The sequence below is a fragment of the Electrophorus electricus genome, chromosome 16 (assembly GCF_041902795.1).
Source record: "Electrophorus electricus isolate QZ-2024a chromosome 16, ASM4190279v1, whole genome shotgun sequence".
NCBI classification, from domain to species: Eukaryota; Metazoa; Chordata; class Actinopteri; order Gymnotiformes; family Gymnotidae; genus Electrophorus; species Electrophorus electricus.
In genome coordinates, this window is record NC_137512.1 from 9111302 (window position 1) to 9134176 (window position 22875).

The following is a 22875-nucleotide window of genomic DNA, read 5'->3' on the forward strand; positions in this document are numbered from 1 at the left end:
GGTAAATCAGGAAAGGGCTATTCCCCTAATCCCAAAATTTTCAAGTCTGTCTAGTAATGATGTGATCAATGGTGTCAAATGCTGCACTGAGGTCAAGCAAAAAAAAAAAAAAAAAAAGTTACATAACCCTGGTCAGAAGCCAACAACAGGTCATTAACTATGTCTCTTTACTATGTTGAGGCCTAAACCCTGACTGAAAGACTTCATGTATCTGTTTCTGTTGCAAGTATGAGCTCAGCTGCTGAGTTACAGGATCTTAGAAATAAAGGGAAGCTTTGAGTTCAGCCTGTAGTTTGAGAACTGCTACTGTTTGATGACTGCTAATTTGAATGATTTAGGTACATAACCAATGTTCAGGGAGGTTTATTATATTTAATAGAGGTTTAATTACTTCAGGTAGAATGTCTTTAAGAAATGGTGTTGGCAGTGAATCTAAAAAGCAGGTGGAAGATTTTAAGTAGATGTTAAAAGATGCTTTTGGATAGCAGTAAGGAATTCTAACTCCCTGATGCCACAATAATACTCTAAATGTTATCTCTAATGTGTTTAATTTTCCCATTGAAAAAAGTATTGAAGTTATTCCTATTGTGTGATGATGTAATCTGGTCTTTAATGTTGTTATTCCTATTGTGTGATGATGTAATCTGGGCTTTAATTCCTAGTCAGTTGTGCAATTTTACTAAGCAAAAATATAGGATTGTTATTTTCAAGTGGTAGTAAGTGCCTTTCTATAGTTAAGAAGGCTCTCCTTCCACATGAGCTGGAAGATTATTGATAGAAGACTGGTGACAACCCCCCCACCACCCCAGCTGGTAGCCTTCATCAGATGGTAGTGGGTCTGTATGTGGCTTTTGTTTACATTTTGATTATACACCACGTCTGTCCTGGGTGGTATGTGCCTGCCTCATTGGTCATACCACCTAGGTCTTGTTATGTCCTTATATTGTTCCTTATTTAAACCTTTTGTGTTTGAGCATGGTGATCTGGTCGACCAAAGAACCCTCTCAACAAAGAGGCCACCAACTCTCTTGATATAGGGGGTGACCACTCAATGCTCTGTCCATGTAGTGGGGCCCATCTGATGTAGGGGGTCACCGTCTCTATGCCTGATTGATGAGGGGACTGATCTGCGTGCCTGATCAACTGGGCCTGAGATGGGCCCCCTCCAGGAAACTGATAGTCATCTCTGTGCCACAATGCAAGGTCAACATCTAAGACACCCAGTCAGCGAGGGTGGCCACCATGTTCCAGGAATTAATGGTGTTGATGTTCCAGGTTGGGCATGGTGCTTGCAGCATCCCTTCTCCCTCCTTTTGCTGTTCTACCATCCTGGTGTTCATACACCAGGAGATGATGCCACCCATCTGCCAGAAGCCTCTCATAGGCAGTGGCATTGCACATGGCTTTTGGTCGTTTGTTTCATGTCTGTTTCAGTTTGCTGCCACACCTCCCTCAGATGGTGTGTGCTGTGACTCATTCTCCACATCACCTGCAGGTTGTTATATCCTTTATAAGCCCTTTATGTTTAATGACCATTTGTCAGTCATTGATTTATTTTACATTGGCTTTTTGTTCCTGATCCTGCATTTATATTCAGTTTCATTTGTTTCATTAATCTCTTCCTTTCCTTTTTTTTCCTACATGTTCTATACTCATGACACCTCACATACTGCATTGTCAAAATGTAGTCTTTCTCTTAATTCCTAGAATTAGTAAGACTATAGCCAGAGGAAGAACCTTCTCTTATGGAGAGAGTTATGGATGAGCCTACCAGCTTTAATTCAGGACTCAAGACACAATACTAATTTTTAAATCTAGGTTAAAGACTACTTATTTCCTCAAGATTTGGGTTAACTTCATGTACATAAAAGGTGCAGAGCCTAGGAACTACGGTTATAGATTCCTGAGAAAATGAGGTCCAGTCATTTCATGGTTCACACTGGTCTCAGAGAATCTGCGGTCACCCTCTGGCCCTCCCTTTGTTATGCTGCTATAGATAAATCTGCCGGAGATGCATGCTCATCACTGTCATGACTACTGTTAAAGGGTTGTTCATGTGTTCTTTTAAATGTCTAATCACATCTTTCTGCTTTATTTATATGTTACTACATAGATGATGCTAACATTGGACTAGAGATGGTAATTGGTAATAGTATCAAAGATGATGCTGTCTAAGGACAGTGATAGCTCAGTGTTTAATGTACTAGACTAGTCATTTGAAGGTTGCCACTTCAAATCCCACCACTGTTGGGTCTCTGAACAAGGCCCTTAACCCTCAATTGCTTGAGTCGTACTCAGTTGTTTTGGATAAAAGCATCAGCTAAATGCCATAAAATGTCCCATATGCTGCCATATCCATCCACGCACTTCATCTATTCCAATGGATACACAAATAGGTCACACAACCTAGACTCAAACCTATACTGGCTATGTGGATGAAATATAATGGAAAATGCATGGACATGGACCCAAGGAAAATGTTTCTTCATCAGTTCTTCCCAGTTAATCCTTGCCACTGTCACTGGGATCTAGAGTCAAACATTTGTAAAGCTGCTTTGTGACAATGTGTGTTGTTCCATCATGCTGGAAAAAGCATTGTTCATCATCAAATTGCTCCTGGAGAAGTTGCTCTTGGAGGATTTTTTTATACTATTCCTTATTCATGGATGGGTTCTTGGGCAAAATTTTGAGCAAACCCAATCCCTTGGATGAGAAGCAACCCCACACATGAATCGTCTCAGGATGCCTCTGTCCTGTTGGCATTACACAGGATTCATGGTAGCACTCACCTTTTCTTACGTCTTCAATCAACCAGACAATGATTTGTCCCAAACAGTCTGAAGGAGAAAATAACTTTACCTCTGCAGTCCAATCCTTATACTTCCTGCTGAATGTCAGTCTGTCCTTGATGTTTTTGTTGGAGAGAAGTGGTGTCTTTGCTGCCTTCTAAACATCAAGCAATCCTCCAAAAGCCTTCACCTCACCGTGTGTGTAGATGCACTCACACCTGCCTTCTGCCATTCCTGAGGAAGCTCTGCATATGTGGCAACCCGATCCCGTAGCTGCATCCCCTTTAGGAGACAGTCCTGGTGCCACTTGAACCTCTCTCATTGAGGTTATTGATTGGATAAATGGTTGAATTAAATCAACTGCTTCGTGCTCATGAACACTTTCTCCCGTGCTAACGAGAAGATCACTGAAATTATGTTAGCAGGCCATTTTGTGGCAAGGCTGAAATGTAGTGGCTGGAATGCAGTAATTTTGTGATTAATTTCATTTTCATGGCAAGGAATGACTTTGCAATTAATTTCAATTCATCTGATCACTCTTCACAATCTAAAGCTAATATAAATTTCCACCATAAAAACTGAAGCAGCAAACTTTGTAAAAACCAAAATTTGTGCTAGTCTCAACTTTTGGCCATGACTGTGCATATAAATTTGCCTGATGAGTACGTTTCATACTATTTGCCCTATCCACTGCTAATTATCACCATTTATAGGTGAACATAAGCACAACCAAGGAAAAAAGTAAAAGCGAAAGTAAACTAGCAGCAGAGAGAGCACATCCTTCTTTGCCATTTTATTTGACACCATCCATTTACTATTGATGTATCTACTTTGTTTTCATTTGTATTTTTTAAATTTGTATTTTCTATAGAAAACACAAAATAAACATTTTGATATTAGTTTGGACACTTATGGTGAAGAAATAGCAAAGCCAAACTTCAGATTTGATTTTCATTTTAGGCATTTCATTTATGGCCACAAAATACAATGACAATGAAATGACAAAAAACTGGGTTTTAAACTACAAATGTAGCTAGAATTTCACTTTTCATTGTGGCAGGATATTTGTACAAAAAAAAGTTTTTATTAAAATTTATTTTACCTATTTTTTGACATTTCTCTCCCCAAAAATTCAGCCCCACGTTATATAAACATTAACATTATGCTAAGTCCCTCAGGTCTTCTTTGTGTGCATTTCAACAATGGGGTTAGCAAGCAACTGAAAAAGACCAGATTTAAACTAGTCCAGAAATACTGGCATAACTCATGGAAATCAGCTAAAATGAACATAAACTGGAACCATGATGAGTGATATTTTGTGCTCAAACTATGCCTATTTCTCAAATGCAACTAAATGTTTAGAAGTTTCACATTTGAAAAGGGGACTGACGTTCTGCTGACCACTTCAGCAGCTCACCATTCATCGAATGTTTGGCACTGATGCGCAGAGAAGGCTACGTTTGTATCTGTACCTGCTGTTGCATGCCAGTTTCATCCTGCAACTTTTGGAAGAAACCAATAGGTAGAGAGAATGTTACTTTTTGAGGTATGGCATTAATGTTTGACTTATAACATGACCATAACTTCATGCTATAAAGAGTTTATAATCAAAACAAGCATGATGCTTAAGTTGGCTTTTTTTGTTGTTGCTACTTAGCTAAAGTTAACCTAAACCTGTTCCAACAAAGTCACTAGCTAACAATTCTTGGCTGTAATTCATCATACAACTATTGAACTAATTATGATTAGTGGGAAATCGATCACTTCAAATTAATAAGGTGTTTTATTCTGGTTGCCAATGCAAACCACTTTGTGTGAACAGCTAACTTTGCTAGCTAGCTACTACACAGATGTAAAGATCCCACAACAAATGTGACAATGTGAAAAATGGCCAAGAAAAAACAAAAACTACCATAAACCTAGCCAGCATTTCATTTTATCCCAAAAGCAACCATTCTAGATTTGAGAAGAAACCAAACTGCAATTTGAAACTTAACCACTGCATAATAAACAGTGGACAGCTCAGGAGAATACTACTGAGTATACTTTCAATAATAATTAAAAAAAAAATCTACAATGCAGCAATTGTGTCACAGCAACAAATTGCACTTGAGCAGTGATCTTATATGACCTTAAAACTCATTAGTTTAAAATGTAGTTGCAGGGACCTCTTGGTGAAAGCACAGAAATTGAGCCTTTAAAACAAGAGCAAGTACCACAGATAAAAAGTAGGCTTCCTTCCCCATTAGAATTAAGTCAAAAAGAAAATTCATGCAAGTGGGACTCTGAAAAAGATTTTATTTTTCTCAACTCAAAATCTCCAAACCCACACACACACACACACACACACACACACACACACACCTTTCCCCCCCCAATAAGGTGGCTGCATGTCCTTTTTAGATGTGGATGGTTTAAATGCCATGAAGGATCACTTGAAGACTTTGCCCTGGTTGAAAGGTTTGCCTACATGCTTAAATTCACCCTCCCATGCAAAGTATTCCTTCACCATTGTCTTGCACTCCTCGCTGTCTACATCCATCTTACGCCAGTTATATGACTCATAATCAATCTGCCAGTCTTCAGACAGCTAAAAACAAGAACATTAATATAAATGAGCAAATTTCTGAGTGATGCATTTACAATTAATTGTATTAAATCAATACAATAAAAGGCATTTTATTGAATACCACCAATAAAGCAGAGAACATCCCCCAAACCCCCTGAAACTGGGAGGACAGTATCCCAAAAAAACTTGGAACCAAATATCTGAAGTTACTTACACTGAAAGCTAAATCTTGTCCTCTAAAGACCCAGATGCCAGAGATTGAACTGTCGTTGTTTGTGCCAAAGAGGATAACGCTAGCAAAAGCATTCTTGCGTAGCTTATCAAGTCGTTGGAACATTCCTAAAACAAAAATAAAGGGCACCTAATCACCTCTTAATTGAAAACGCATGTAAACACAAGCAACTGCAAAAACACACACACAAAAAAAAAATCACTCATCTGCAAATAATATATTGTGCACCTCTACTAGCAATGAACAAAATGCTATGAGGTACCAGTTAACATCTCAAAGGAATTGCTTGCTGGGCAGAGGAGGAGGGAGACTGTGGAAGCCCTAGGACAAAGCTCTCCATGTACCATTATCTATGGTTTAAGATCTACATAGGATCAGTGGTTATGGTACTCAACTACTAATCAGAAGGTTGCCAGTTCAAGGCTGCTGGCAAGATGCTACTGTTCAGCCCATGAGCAAGGCCCAAAATCCTCAATTGCTAAAATAAAAAAAAGTGTTTTTGGATTAAAAAAAAAAAAAAAAAAAAAAAAAAAAGTGTCAGCTAAATGTAAATCCTGAATGCAAGATTCAGCTACTGAAGATTGAGGAGAACAGCTGAGCAGAGTTGGTCATCTGATAACAATGCCTACAATACCTACATCTGTTATGAGCATGGCTCACTAGAAGCGGGCCAAGCAGAGACCAACTGGAAGGATCATCTCATATCTTACATTTGCGTTAATTGCAAAATATTGTAAAATTCAAGTAATTTGATTTTAAGAATTTATTTAAATTGTAGAGTCTGCTCATAGACGATTGACTTAATTGAAGGGGGGGGGGGGGGGGGGAATTCAGGCCTCTGTGAAATTTATGCAATTTTTGTCAGTGTTCCCTGCTCTTACCTGTGATAAGATTGCAGCTCATGAATGTCATGGCAAGTTCTTCTGGAAAGCGGTACTCGCCATACCAGATAGAGTAGCCCTCTTTATCAAAGTTTTCCCAAAAATGTGGGAGTGCCACAGTAAGAGTGTCCTCATTAGAATACTTCCTCTTGAACTCGTCCAAGACAAAAGTACTGGTGAAAAACAATAAATGAATACCAAGGGGGTAGTAGGGTTTAGGGGATTAGTATTTGCAACTCCCTCTAACTGAATTGTGCCTTTTGTGCGTCTCACACATTCCATCTTACTAGTATTAAAACACATTTAAGTAGGCCACTTCAAAGAAAAATATTTAAATTCAGTACTCATCAATACCTCTTTGGAAGGTGAGCAAATGGGTCCTTTGTTTTAGGCTCAGAGGCCAGTGCAGCTTCACACTCATCCATCTCCTCAGCAGGGGAGGCAGCTTTCTTCTCCTCCTTTTTCTCCTTCTTTTCCTTTTTCTCGTGATGTTGCTGCAGCTGCTGCTTACCTGCATCTTTGCCCCCTTTCTCCTTCTTGGAAGGTGTCTCCTTCTTGGGCTGAAGCTCTGCAAACTTCTTGGCTACAGGAACAAAAGAGCTAGATCACTTTCAAACATCTATAACTATGCCAAAATCCAAAACATGATTATAATTAGGACATGGCAGCATTGACATTCCTTTTAAAACTGCTACTAGCCTTCCATGTATCTGTCAAATGCAAGAAACTGCAATTAGTTTTCTATTTTTCATGCTGAATTTAGGCTACAATAACCTTTTATGAGAGAAAGTCTAATAAGGCTGTGTTTACATTTAATTAAATTCTTTAGCTTGATCTGGTTAACAAACATATTACCTTCTTAGCTAAACTGATTAATCTATTGAAAGATAAGCAGACAGAGCAGCAATCTGGAAAGACTGCTTTGTTTACTTAAACATTCAGTTTGTGTCAAATAATATGGTCAACCAATCAAACCCAATATTGTAGACTAACTATCTACCTTATGATAATGTTGCTCTGCCACTGTAATTAATAAACACTGATAAATTAAATGTGTAAATTACAAGGTTTTACATATTTTTACATTTAAAAGGAAATTCCAATAAGGGGGGGAGGTGCAAATGTTTTCCTGCAACTTCAGGTTTCCATTTGTCTTATTTATACAATTTCCCTCTGTAATTCTTCAGTCAATAATTCCCTCCATAATTCTACACAGCAACTCTCCATGCTGTATGTCCCATTAAACTGAAATAAGTGGAGAGAGGGGACTTTCTTGGACTCATCGCATTCTCGCATCTAAGTTAAATACTTTTACATGGATTTATATTTGTGAATATAAATGTATTAGTTGTAATAGCTTTGAACCCATTCAGTAAAGCAAATTGAGCATAATATAGCTGCTGAGATTTTTTAAAATGCTGTGAAACTACTGTTTCATCCCAGGTGCTAGAGTGCTAAGGCAAAATCATGTCTAGAAGTAGTGGAAAGTCTACTGAACATTGATAACTAAAGAGTAGCTTGTTCTTTATGTTGGATGGTTGTATGAAATAACAGCTTATTCACAATTTCATTATACAAATTAAAGAAAAATGCTTTTTTCCCCCCCAAATCAGATAGAAAAACAATTTTTGTGGGAATATTTTAAACAGTTTGTGTAAACCCTGTTAATGCACAATAATAAACCATATCCACCAAGTAATTTCACCTGTTTACAGCTATGCTGTAATCAAAGTATCTAGACAAAACGAACACCATCTCACCATCAAACTGAGCCATCTTTTCACACAACTTGACCTCTCCAAGAACAGCTTTAAACTGGGGCTGATTGATACACGTCCCAAACCAGCGATTCACATTAGGATAGGGTTCACGAAAGGCAGGCTCTAGAACCTAAGAGAAATTATAGTTATTATTTTTAAACAGTACAAATTATTTTCCAAAGACCTTTAATAGTGATGGATCATAGCGGAATGAGAGACCAGCACTAATCTCAGGAAAAGCAGTCAGAACACCTTTCACCCTTTCCCCACCTTATCAAAACCATTTAAGATACCATTAAAAATGCTAAAGCATGCAAGGATTTCTAAAATTCTATGCACTTATATAAAAACAAATTGTTCATAATGGCATGCGTGATGTCCATAATTCAACAGAGAAAGGACTAATATTGTAGGTGAACGCTGCCTGCAAAACTCATATGGCTATAAATTCTGGAAAACATGCATGATGTTCCATCAATATATTGTTAATGTCGCTGTCCTGCCACCTCTGACAAGTATTTCTCCAACATAATTACTGCTCTCTTCACAGGATCAGCACTAGTGGTCAACTGAGGTTTGTTTTTTGTTTTTTTAAGGGCCAGTGCTGTTATTTAGAGGAGGGGAGAGAGAGAAAGAAAAACACTGTTTGCATAGCCTGCTCATATCTAAAGTGACTAGAGGTGACAATCTGATAGAGCAGATAATCTCTCCCTTGTATAGTTCATTTTTCCAAGATGGTGTACACACAAAAGGAGAGGGACATGCGCTCGAAGATGGACACAATTACAGAAACTAGCAGTTAAGTAAAAGTACTCATCAGTTGAAAATGTCACATTTGCCACATGACAGGTGTTCACTTCAGATTCTCTATGGAAGTCAAATCTCATTCTGAATATAAAATGGATTAGGGATGGCACTGAGGATAGCACAAGTCAAAATATGTCCACCTTATAATTAAAATGACTAAAGAAGCAATAACCTTTTGCTAATTTGTTGTTGAGTGTAGGCTTCCATGCTTTGTATTCAGACAAAACTCACTTGCTTGTAGATCCAAAGCAGAGAGCACACCACAGTGATGTCAGCAAGAGTGACCCTTTCTCCAACCAGGAACGTACGAGTATTTAAGTGCTGATTCAGAACAAGCAACATACGTTTCACCTCCTCCTTTGCCTGCTCTGTGGCCTAGAGAGACATGGGAGGTGGATTACTACACATCAGTACAAAACAGAATGCTGGTATGATTCAAAAGATGTTCAAACCTCTGACCTGTTTATTAAACTGCATGATGCCCAAGGTTGGGAAAACCCAGGCACTGGCTGGAGGGATGATCTCAGAATCAGCAAAGTTGACCCACTGCAAGATATGGGCACTGGCTTGAGGAGTGCTACCACGAAGGGCATCGGTGCTTACTGCCAGAGACAGGAGATTCACACTATCAGAACTCTTGCTACATGACCACCCCCGCCCCCCGAATAAAAACATACAATAATGGAAAAAGGTCAGTCATAAGTCTAGAATGCCATTAAGGCAGCACTAAGTAATCTTCATATGTATCCCTGTTCATGCCAAGAACAAAAGGTGATCCTTACAATAGTGAGCAATAGCATTGCTCTCAAAGAGACAGAAGCCATCATCACCCTGAAAAGCTGGAACCTAAAGGCAAAAACAATGACAGCAGTGACCAAGGGCTGTATAACAAAGTGACACATTTATTTTTCATGAGAAAGCAAACAGACAACATTACTTAGCCTACCTACCTTGCCCAAGGGAAAACTGTTAAGGAAATTAGGCAAGCGGTTTGTCTGCCCAAAGGTGAAGGCAGGGGGGGTACTTGCAACCTTCAGATGAACCCCACTGTATTGGGCTGCAATTTGAGCCTTGTAGGCTCTCCAGTTCTCTGCATATGTGTAGAGTGTCTATGGAAAACATGCAATAACAGAGTTTCACAAAGCACCTACTAAGAATTCTTAAGTTTTAACACAATCATTACTTATTTGATAAATGTGGTAATACAGAGATGTTCACCGACATCTTATCAGTCATGATGCAGCATTTTCCAATAGAAAATGGTTTATACTGAGATTATCCACCTTCCAAAAAAAAACCCATAAGCTCGGAGATACTGATCATATTATTCCAAACGTTCACCTAAAGTCATCTTATTTTTCCTAATTTAAAAGTAAATTTAGTTTGGTGTGAAATCCTGGTACTCGTCAGCTAGCAGTCTAGCGAACGATATATGCCAGATAGCTGTAAACCGGGCGTCTAAGTGTTTCTCCGTCTTTTATTTATCCGACATAGCGGCGTACAAAAACACAGACAAGCAGCTATCCAGTTGGGGTAGTCATTAGACTATCACTTCTGTCCACCGGCTAGACCATGAACAAGCACATAGACCGCATACAAGCTATCTTAACAATGCTTCAGAAATCTAACAGCTAGCTACCTAGCTAGCGTTTACGCATAACTGGCAAATAGCTAGGGATACCTCAAAGTAAATGTAGGCATCATGTTTATCTCAAAATAAGATAACTGAAGCCATTTTTATTTCATTGAAAATTAAGCATAACCTAGAGAACCAAAACTGTAATTGTCCGGTTATTCCTGAAAACAAAAATAATACGTGGCACAAGCGCAAGTCGTGCTCCCAGACCCACTTTCTAGCTACTCATTCAAAAGGACTAGGGGACACAAAAATATTTCAAACTAAAATGAACAATGCTGTAGTTTGGATCTAGGTTACAAAATTAATCTGTTAAACTATAAAACCGATGGCTGTAAGGATGGGTGTGATAACAGCAAGATTGCAAGCTTAATACAATAATAAAAAAACGAGCTTCTTCCATCTTACTCACCCCTGCCGCCATCTTCAGGACGAGAAAAAGAAGGAAGATAGGCGCACGCTGCTGTCGTAAAGGAAATCCGTGTCGCAGAAGTAATACGTCGGAGATACAGTAAGAATGTTTCCCTAATAGTATATTAGTGGAGCATTTGCTTTTAACAATGAGTGGTCCACATTCAAATCACGTGCAAAAGAAAGAAACATAAGCTTATCTTGAACTTTAATTGGTGTACGCTAAATATGTTGCGATTATCCACAACAGTAATACTTAATTTTGTACCCTGCTATCCTTATATTGCCATCTAAATCATTATATATAGACCGCATACATATATATATATATATATATATATATATATATATATATATATATATATATATATATATAGTAATTTGTAAAGTGAGTGTGAGAAAGGTAAATTATTATTATTATTGTTGTTGTTGTTGTTGTTGTATTATTGTTATTGTTGTTAACGTTATTATTGTTATTATAACACCTATACCCTTAACTATTTTTCCCCTTGACTCCCTTTAGATATGTACCACCTTGCTTTGACTGAATGCTTTTTTTTAATGTAATTTATATCACACCATTTCTGTGACTGTATGGATGTAACATCACAAAAGTAACACAATCAACTATTTTTCCCTATTTCGTGACATTTGCAACTCTTAACACTATTAATGTTCTTATAATGATATATTTGCATTTATTTGCAAATTTATGGAGACATTTCTAAAGGGTTCAAAAACTAATTTTAAGAGCAAAAGGAAATGTAACTCTGGAATTAATACAACTCTCGCCTTGTCTCCATAGGCTTAGAACCACCAGCAGCTATAAAAAAAGAAACAGTTCAGTCAATATTTATCAAGTTTTTTAGTTAAACTTGGTTAAAAGCAATAATATCAATACATTTTATCTTCCTGTACAGGATCTGTTTTACTAGGATTTCTCAGTTATTTTCTGTGCTACATTTAGTTTTCAATTTTTGGCTTGATTATTTTGTTGACTGATATCTGGGTGCAGATCTTTTCTTTAGGCATGTGAGAAGTTCTGATTATTCCTCACAGGAAGTCTCAAGGCAAGATCAACAGATAGTCAGGGCTGTCTCCCAAACATGGGTTTGTAGGGAGTGAACCCAGTAACTTAATTCTTGGTACAATTGTATGCATGAATTAGAGATTTGACATAATCACTCCAATGTGATGTTTCTTTGTCTTTCAAAGTACCAAACATGTTCAGCAACATGTTCAGCAACCGCTCAATGAGGTTTCCTCTGGGATGGTACAAACTTGTCCTGCATTCCTGAATAACTGCTAAGGCGCAGCGCTCTTTGAAAATACTTGATTCAGAATCAGAACATTGTTCACTGTGCAAGCATTCTGGTGGGTCATTATGGTGAATAGACATATCCCACAAGCATTTTGTTACAGTGTGATCCATCTGATTGGGAATTGGCAGAGCTACCAAATACTTGTTAAATTATTTATGATGACAAGAATGTCTTTTGTGTTTTGATGCCAGAGTCAATGGACATGAATCCATACAAACCAATCAAAGTGGCCTGATAGTTAAGCTATTAATCAGGGCAGAGTCTATATCGGGTAAGGCCTTCCTGTGAACGCACTTGCCACAGGTTTGTATTTTCCTGTCAACATGACTGGCCTTCCTGGGCCAATAGAATGTACTTCTGATCAGGTTTACAGTGCAGCCTACAACCATATTGCCCATTTTATCATGTAAGCACTACAAAACTATGGGCCTTAAATCTGAGCATAGTGAACTGGTGAACTGATCACCAACTGATAGAGGGCCTGGATCTCTTTCTGCCTATGCCTATACAGAACACTGTCTATCAGGTCTAATTTATTCCACTCTCTCAAGAATATAAAATATTTGGCACTTCTTGACATGAGGTAGAAGGTTTATCTTCTATTTCTAGCTGCTTTATTACTGGTGCAAAAATTTGGAAACAATGTTTTTATATGAAATATGACTTAGAAAGTGTCCTCTTTTGATTCTTTATATGTTGTTTGAAAACATTATATTTTGCCCTTAAACAGTGTTTAGGCACTTAGAATGCACAGAAATCCTGTTTTAGAGTGTATGGAAGCAAAATAACGGAGTAGCAAGAAAATGCATTGAGCACATTGCAAACATGTTAAAAGAGCTTGTTTTCACTTGCAAACACTGTTTTCACTTGAAATACATCATAGAAAGTGGTCTATTATTATTCTGTACAAGTTGGTTGAAAACACTGTTGTGCACTGAAACAGTGTTTTAGTTGCTTAGAATACTCAGAAATGCTGTTTCAGAGTGTGTAGAAGCAAATGAACAGAGTAGAAAATAACTGCATTATGAACATTGCAAACATGTTAAAAGAGCTTGTTTCACTGTTTTCAACTGAAATACATCTTAGGAAATGTTATCATTCTGTATATGTTGGTTGAAAACGCTATGTTTTGCAAAGCAGTGTTTAGGTGCTAAGAAGGCTGTAGAAGCAAAGCAAAAGAAAAGAGTTGCAAGTAACTGCAAACATGTTAAAAGGGTTTGTTTTCAGTTGAAAACAATGTTTTCACTTGAAATACCTTTAATGAGGTTTTCTCTTATCAATCTGTATGTGTTGGTTGAAGACACTATGTTATGCACTGAAACATTGTATTAGGCAATTAGAATGCATGGAATTGCTGTTTCAGAGCGAGAAGAAACAAAAGAACAGATGTGCACGTACACTGTGCAAATTGCAACCGTGTGAAAACAGCTTGTTTTCACTTGAAAACACTACTTTCACTTGAAATATGCCTTAGAAAGTGTTCTCTTATCATTCAGTAAATGTTGGTTGTAAACATTTTGTTGTGCACTGAAAAAAGTGTTTGAGGCTCTTAGATTGCTCAAAATCGCTGTTACAGATTTAGTAGAAACAAGACAACAGAGTTGCATATGCATTGTGCACAATGCAAACAGGTGAAAACAGCATGTTTTCACTTTCACTACTTTCACTTCTGCACAACAATTGGTAAGCAGGTACTTGTATTAGTCCTAAGAAATGTTATGTTGATAAATGTACTGTACTTTAAGAATATTCGATCTTATCAAGTAATTTATTTGAGTATGCTAGTTTGGGCCCACCAGCGGCCCGCTAGGGGGCGTTGGTGCAGTACCTGGTTAACAAGCTACATCAGCTTCTTTTCACTTGCAAACAGTTTTTACTTGAAATATGACTTAGAAAGTGTTAGTGTTTTCTTATAACCATATACATTTTGTTTGAATACACTATGTGTTGCACTGATATAGTGATTAAGGTGAATACACTTGTTGGAAACGCTGTTTGAACGTGTGCAGTAGTGAAAGAACAAAGTTGCTATTACTTGAATGTGCACATTGCTCAATTGTAACAACATTTTCGTTTCAATTGCACATATTGTTATAAGTTGAAATATGTCTAAGATAGTGTTTTCTTATCAAGCACTACATTCTAATCACTTTACTCACTGTTTCAGTACAAGACAAAGTGATTGCTTTGCCCTGAAACAATGTCTAAGATGATTAGAGTGCTTGGTTATGCTGTTTCATAGTTTGCAGAAGTAAAGGAACCGACTTGCAATAAGGTTGGAGGTTTTAAGGAGGATGCGGGGACAAGTAGCGTGGAACATAAGACTCTAGTTATTTAACATGTAACACTCAAACACACACACTAACGGAGCCAAAAACCGACAACACAAACGTGTAAACGACAGGCCTATATACATACGATAAAGACAAAATAAGGAGCAGGTGTTAGACACAAGGAGGGCGTGGCCACAATGACGAACACATGACAAATATGCACAGGGTTAATTAATGCTTTATTAGAAGAATCTTTACTTTGAAACTGTGTTCTTTACCTTTTTCACACTAGGAAACAGCTTTGTATTCGCCTTAAACACTGTTTCAGGGCAAGAGATTGTGTTTGAGACTAAAAGGTAATGCTTTATAAGAAGAATCTTTACTTTGAAACTGTGTTCTTTCCCTTTTTCACACTAAAACAGCTTTGCATTCACCTTAAACTGTTTCAGGGCAAGAGATTGTGTGTGAGACTAAAATGTAATGCATTATAAAAAGAATCTTTACTTTGAAACTCTGTTCTTTACCTTTTTCACACTATGAAACAGCTTTGTATTCATCTTAAACACTGTTTCAGGGCAAGAGATTGTGTGTGAGACTAAAATGTAATGCATTATAAGAAGAATCTTTACTTTGAAACTCTGTTCTTTACCTTTTTAAAACTATGAAACAGCTTTGTATTCGCCTTAAACACTGTTTCAGGACAAGAGATTGTGTTTTAGAATAAAAGGTAATGCATTATAAGAAGAATCTTTACTTTGAAACTCTGTTCTTTACCTTTTTAACACTGTGAAACAGCTCTGTATTCACCTTAAACACTGTTTCAGGGCAAGAGATTGTGTTTTAGACTAAAAGGTAATGCATTATAAGAAGAATCTTTACTTTGAAACTCTCTTCTTTACCTTTTTCACACTAAAACAGCTTTGCATTCACCTTAAACTGTTTCAGGGCAAGAGATTGTGTGTGAGACTAAAATGTAATGCATTATAAGAAGAATCTTTACTTTGAAACTCTGTTCTTTACCTTTTTCACACTAAAACAGCTTTGCATTCACCTTAAACTGTTTCAGGGCAAGAGATTGTGTGTGAGACTAAAATGTAATGCTTTATAAGAAGAATCTTTACTTTGAAACTCTGTTCTTTACCTTTTTAAAACTATGAAACAGCTTTGTATTCGCCTTAAACACTGTTTCAGGACAAGAGATTGTGTTTTAGAATAAAAGGTAATGCATTATAAGAAGAATCTTTACTTTGAAACTCTCTTCTTTACCTTTTTCACACTATGAAACAGCTCTGTATTCACCTTAAACACTGTTTCAGGGCAAGAGATTGTGTTTTAGACTAAAAGGTAATGCATTATAAGAAGAATCTTTACTTTGAAACTCTGTTCTTTACCTTTTTAAAACTATGAAACAGCTTTGTATTCGCCTTAAACACTGTTTCAGGACAAGAGATTGTGTTTTAGAATAAAAGGTAATGCATTATAAGAAGAATCTTTACTTTGAAACTCTTTTCTTTACCTTTTTAACACTGTGAAACAGCTCTGTATTCACCTTAAACACTGTTTCAGGGCAAGAGATTGTGTTTTAGACTAAAAGGTAATGCATTATAAGAAGAATCTTTACTTTGAAACTCTCTTCTTTACCTTTTTCACACTAAAACAGCTTTGCATTCACCTTAAACTGTTTCAGGGCAAGAAATTGTGTGTGAGACTAAAATGTAATGCATTATAAGAAGAATCTTTACATTGAAACTCTGTTCTTTACCTTTTTCACACTATGAAACAGCTTTGTATTCACCTTAAACACTGTTTCAGGACAAGAGATTGTGTTTTAGACTAAAACTGCATGTTTTATAAGAAGTATCTTTACTTTGAAACTCTGTTCTTTACCTTTTTAACACTAAGAAACAGCTTTGTATTCACCTTAAACACTGTTTCAGGACAAGAGATTGTGTTTTAGAATAAAAGGTAATGCATTATAAGAAGAATCTTTACTTTGAAACTCTCTTCTTTACCTTTTTCACACTATGAAACAGCTCTGTATTCACCTTAAACACTGTTTCAGGGCAAGAGATTGTGTTTTAGACTAAAAGGTAATGCATTATAAGAAGAATCTTTACTTTGAAACTCTGTTCTTTACCTTTTTCACACTATGAAACAGATTTGTATTCACCTTAAACACTGTTTCAGGGCAAGAGATTGTGTTTTAGACTAAAAGGTAATGCATTATAAGAAGAATCTTTACTTTGAAACTCTGTTCTTTACCTTTTTCACACTATGAAACAGATTTGTATTCACCTTACACACTGTTTCAGGGCAAGAGATTGTGTTTTAGACTAAAACAATGCTTTATAAGAAGAATCTTTACTTTGAAACTTTGTTCTTTACCTTTTTCACACTATGAAACAGCTTTGTATTCACCTTAAACACTGTTTCAGGGCAAGAGATTGTGTTTTAGACTAAAACAATGCTTTATAAGAAGAATCTTTACTTTGAAACTCTGTTCTTTACCTTTTTCACACTATTAAACAGCTTTGTATTCACCTTAAACACTGTTTCAGGGCAAGAGATTGTGTTTTAGACTAAAACGTAATGCTTTATAAGAAGAATCTTTACTTTGAAACTCTGTTATTTACCTTTTTCACACTATGAAACAGCTTTGTATTCACCTTAAACACTGTTTCAGGGCAAGAGATTGTGTTTTAGAATAAAAGGTAATGCATTATAATAAGAATCTTTACTTTGAAACTCTGTTCTTTACCTTTTTCACACTAAAACAGCTTTGCATTCACCTTAAACTGTTTCAGGGCAAGAGATTGTGTGTGAGACTAAAATGTAATGCATTATAAGAAGAATCTTTACTTTGAAACTCTGTTCTTTACCTTTTTCACACTATGAAACAGCTTTGTATTCACCTTAAACACTGTTTCAGGACAAGAGATTGTGATTTAGACTAAAACTGCATGTTTTATAAGAAGTATCTTTACTTTGAAACTCTGTTCTTTACCTTTTTAACACTAAGAAACAGCTTTGTATTCACCTTAAACACTGTTTCAGGACAAGAGATTGTGTTTTAGAATAAAAGGTAATGCATTATAAGAAGAATCTTTACTTTGAAACTCTCTTCTTTACCTTTTTCACACTATGAAACAGCTCTGTATTCACCTTAAACACTGTTTCAGGGCAAGAGATTGTGTTTTAGACTAAAACAATGCTTTATAAGAAGAATCTTTACTTTGAAACTTTGTTCTTTACCTTTTTCACACTATGAAACAGCTTTGTATTCACCTTAAACACTGTTTCAGGGCAAGAGATTGTGTTTTAGACTAAAACGTAATGCTTTATAAGAAGAATCTTTACTTTGAAACTCTGTTCTTTACCTTTTTCACACTATGAAACAGCTTTGTATTCACCTTAAACACTGTTTCAGGGCAAGAGATTGTGTTTTAGACTAAAACAATGCTTTATAAGAAGAATCTTTACTTTGAAACTCTGTTCTTTACCTTTTTCACACTATTAAACAGCTTTGTATTCACCTTAAACACTGTTTCAGGGCAAGAGATTGTGTTTTAGACTAAAACGTAATGCTTTATAAGAAGAATCTTTACTTTGAAACTCTGTTATTTACCTTTTTCACACTATGAAACAGCTTTGTATTCACCTTAAACACTGTTTCAGGGCAAGAGATTGTGTTTTAGAATAAAAGGTAATGCATTATAATAAGAATCTTTACTTTGAAACTCTGTTCTTTACCTTTTTCACACTAAAACAGCTTTGCATTCACCTTAAACTGTTTCAGGGCAAGAGATTGTGTGTGAGACTAAAATGTAATGCATTATAAGAAGAATCTTTACTTTGAAACTCTGTTCTTTACCTTTTTCACACTATGAAACAGCTTTGTATTCACCTTAAACACTGTTTCAGGACAAGAGATTGTGATTTAGACTAAAACTGCATGTTTTATAAGAAGTATCTTTACTTTGAAACTCTGTTCTTTACCTTTTTAACACTAAGAAACAGCTTTGTATTCACCTTAAACACTGTTTCAGGACAAGAGATTGTGTTTTAGAATAAAAGGTAATGCATTATAAGAAGAATCTTTACTTTGAAACTCTCTTCTTTACCTTTTTCACACTATGAAACAGCTCTGTATTCACCTTAAACACTGTTTCAGGGCAAGAGATTGTGTTTTAGACTAAAACAATGCTTTATAAGAAGAATCTTTACTTTGAAACTTTGTTCTTTACCTTTTTCACACTATGAAACAGCTTTGTATTCACCTTAAACACTGTTTCAGGGCAAGAGATTGTGTTTTAGACTAAAACGTAATGCTTTATAAGAAGAATCTTTACTTTGAAACTCTGTTCTTTACCTTTTTCACACTATGAAACAGCTTTGTATTCACCTTAAACACTGTTTCAGGGCAAGAGATTGTGTTTTAGACTAAAAGTTAATGCATTATAATAAGAATCTTTACTTTGAAACTCTGTTCTTTACCTTTTTCACACTATGAAACTGCTTTGTATTCACCTTAAACACTGTTTCAGGACAAGAGATTGTGTTTTAGACTAAAACTGCATGCTTTATAAGAAGAATCTTTACTTTGAAACTGTGTTCTTTCCCTTTTTCACACTAAAACAGCTTTGCATTCACCTTAAACTGTTTCAGGGCAAGAGATTGTGTGTGAGACTAAAATGTAATGCATTATAAGAAGAATCTTTACTTTGAAACTCTGTTCTTTACCTTTTTCACACTAAAACAGCTTTGCATTCACCTTAAACTGTTTCAGGGCAAGAGATTGTGTGTGAGACTAAAATGTAATGCTTTATAAGAAGAATCTTTACTTTGAAACTCTGTTCTTTACCTTTTTAAAACTATGAAACAGCTTTGTATTCGCCTTAAACACTGTTTCAGGACAAGAGATTGTGTGTGAGACTAAAATGTAATGCATTATAAGAAGAATCTTTACTTTGAAACTCTGTTCTTTACCTTTTTAAAACTATGAAACAGCTTTGTATTCGCCTTAAACACTGTTTCAGGACAAGAGATTGTGTTTTAGAATAAAAGGTAATGCATTATAAGAAGAATCTTTACTTTGAAACTCTCTTCTTTACCTTTTTCACACTATGAAACAGCTCTGTATTCACCTTAAACACTGTTTCAGGGCAAGAGATTGTGTTTTAGACTAAAAGGTAATGCATTATAAGAAGAATCTTTACTTTGAAACTCTGTTCTTTACCTTTTTAAAACTATGAAACAGCTTTGTATTCGCCTTAAACACTGTTTCAGGACAAGAGATTGTGTTTTAGAATAAAAGGTAATGCATTATAAGAAGAATCTTTACTTTGAAACTCTTTTCTTTACCTTTTTAACACTGTGAAACAGCTCTGTATTCACCTTAAACACTGTTTCAGGGCAAGAGATTGTGTTTTAGACTAAAAGGTAATGCATTATAAGAAGAATCTTTACTTTGAAACTCTCTTCTTTACCTTTTTCACACTAAAACAGCTTTGCATTCACCTTAAACTGTTTCAGGGCAAGAAATTGTGTGTGAGACTAAAATGTAATGCATTATAAGAAGAATCTTTACATTGAAACTCTGTTCTTTACCTTTTTCACACTATGAAACAGCTTTGTATTCACCTTAAACACTGTTTCAGGACAAGAGATTGTGTTTTAGACTAAAACTGCATGTTTTATAAGAAGTATCTTTACTTTGAAACTCTGTTCTTTACCTTTTTAACACTAAGAAACAGCTTTGTATTCACCTTAAACACTGTTTCAGGACAAGAGATTGTGTTTTAGAATAAAAGGTAATGCATTATAAGAAGAATCTTTACTTTGAAACTCTCTTCTTTACCTTTTTCACACTATGAAACAGCTCTGTATTCACCTTAAACACTGTTTCAGGGCAAGAGATTGTGTTTTAGACTAAAAGGTAATGCATTATAAGAAGAATCTTTACTTTGAAACTCTGTTCTTTACCTTTTTCACACTATGAAACAGATTTGTATTCACCTTAAACACTGTTTCAGGGCAAGAGATTGTGTTTTAGACTAAAAGGTAATGCATTATAAGAAGAATCTTTACTTTGAAACTCTGTTCTTTACCTTTTTCACACTATGAAACAGATTTGTATTCACCTTACACACTGTTTCAGGGCAAGAGATTGTGTTTTAGACTAAAACAATGCTTTATAAGAAGAATCTTTACTTTGAAACTTTGTTCTTTACCTTTTTCACACTATGAAACAGCTTTGTATTCACCTTAAACACTGTTTCAGGGCAAGAGATTGTGTTTTAGACTAAAACAATGCTTTATAAGAAGAATCTTTACTTTGAAACTCTGTTCTTTACCTTTTTCACACTATTAAACAGCTTTGTATTCACCTTAAACACTGTTTCAGGGCAAGAGATTGTGTTTTAGACTAAAACGTAATGCTTTATAAGAAGAATCTTTACTTTGAAACTCTGTTATTTACCTTTTTCACACTATGAAACAGCTTTGTATTCACCTTAAACACTGTTTCAGGGCAAGAGATTGTGTTTTAGAATAAAAGGTAATGCATTATAATAAGAATCTTTACTTTGAAACTCTGTTCTTTACCTTTTTCACACTAAAACAGCTTTGCATTCACCTTAAACTGTTTCAGGGCAAGAGATTGTGTGTGAGACTAAAATGTAATGCATTATAAGAAGAATCTTTACTTTGAAACTCTGTTCTTTACCTTTTTCACACTATGAAACAGCTTTGTATTCACCTTAAACACTGTTTCAGGACAAGAGATTGTGATTTAGACTAAAACTGCATGTTTTATAAGAAGTATCTTTACTTTGAAACTCTGTTCTTTACCTTTTTAACACTAAGAAACAGCTTTGTATTCACCTTAAACACTGTTTCAGGACAAGAGATTGTGTTTTAGAATAAAAGGTAATGCATTATAAGAAGAATCTTTACTTTGAAACTCTCTTCTTTACCTTTTTCACACTATGAAACAGCTCTGTATTCACCTTAAACACTGTTTCAGGGCAAGAGATTGTGTTTTAGACTAAAACAATGCTTTATAAGAAGAATCTTTACTTTGAAACTTTGTTCTTTACCTTTTTCACACTATGAAACAGCTTTGTATTCACCTTAAACACTGTTTCAGGGCAAGAGATTGTGTTTTAGACTAAAACGTAATGCTTTATAAGAAGAATCTTTACTTTGAAACTCTGTTCTTTACCTTTTTCACACTATGAAACAGCTTTGTATTCACCTTAAACACTGTTTCAGGGCAAGAGATTGTGTTTTAGACTAAAACAATGCTTTATAAGAAGAATCTTTACTTTGAAACTCTGTTCTTTACCTTTTTCACACTATTAAACAGCTTTGTATTCACCTTAAACACTGTTTCAGGGCAAGAGATTGTGTTTTAGACTAAAACGTAATGCTTTATAAGAAGAATCTTTACTTTGAAACTCTGTTATTTACCTTTTTCACACTATGAAACAGCTTTGTATTCACCTTAAACACTGTTTCAGGGCAAGAGATTGTGTTTTAGAATAAAAGGTAATGCATTATAATAAGAATCTTTACTTTGAAACTCTGTTCTTTACCTTTTTCACACTAAAACAGCTTTGCATTCACCTTAAACTGTTTCAGGGCAAGAGATTGTGTGTGAGACTAAAATGTAATGCATTATAAGAAGAATCTTTACTTTGAAACTCTGTTCTTTACCTTTTTCACACTATGAAACAGCTTTGTATTCACCTTAAACACTGTTTCAGGACAAGAGATTGTGATTTAGACTAAAACTGCATGTTTTATAAGAAGTATCTTTACTTTGAAACTCTGTTCTTTACCTTTTTAACACTAAGAAACAGCTTTGTATTCACCTTAAACACTGTTTCAGGACAAGAGATTGTGTTTTAGAATAAAAGGTAATGCATTATAAGAAGAATCTTTACTTTGAAACTCTCTTCTTTACCTTTTTCACACTATGAAACAGCTCTGTATTCACCTTAAACACTGTTTCAGGGCAAGAGATTGTGTTTTAGACTAAAACAATGCTTTATAAGAAGAATCTTTACTTTGAAACTTTGTTCTTTACCTTTTTCACACTATGAAACAGCTTTGTATTCACCTTAAACACTGTTTCAGGGCAAGAGATTGTGTTTTAGACTAAAACGTAATGCTTTATAAGAAGAATCTTTACT

The 22875-nt window shown here is 35.5% G+C and overlaps 1 protein-coding gene across 1 annotated transcript; it reads right to left on the minus strand.

The window, feature by feature from the left end:
- Positions 1-5067: 5067 nt before the first annotated feature.
- eef1g (eukaryotic translation elongation factor 1 gamma) lies at positions 5068-11152 on the minus strand. Its single transcript, XM_027017020.3, has 10 exons — positions 11087-11152; positions 9989-10147; positions 9821-9884; positions 9498-9640; positions 9270-9413; positions 8232-8361; positions 6826-7054; positions 6472-6644; positions 5573-5697; positions 5068-5379 (listed from the first exon to the last, which is right to left on the minus strand). Exons 1-10 carry the CDS (start codon positions 11096-11098, stop codon positions 5221-5223), a joined length of 1338 nt encoding a protein of 445 aa, XP_026872821.2. The 5' UTR covers positions 11099-11152; the 3' UTR covers positions 5068-5220.
- Positions 11153-22875: the final 11723 nt, after the last annotated feature.

Excerpts from the sequence above, each read along its gene's own strand:
- eef1g (XM_027017020.3), bottom strand. Across the intron at positions 8,362-9,269 it reads TGCTTTGGATCTACAAGCAA|GTTCTAGAGCCTGCCTTTCG; the intron begins GTGAGTTTTGTC and ends AATTTCTCTTAG. Across the intron at positions 6,645-6,825 it reads TTTGCTCACCTTCCAAAGAG|TACTTTTGTCTTGGACGAGT; the intron begins GTATTGATGAGT and ends GTTTTTCACCAG.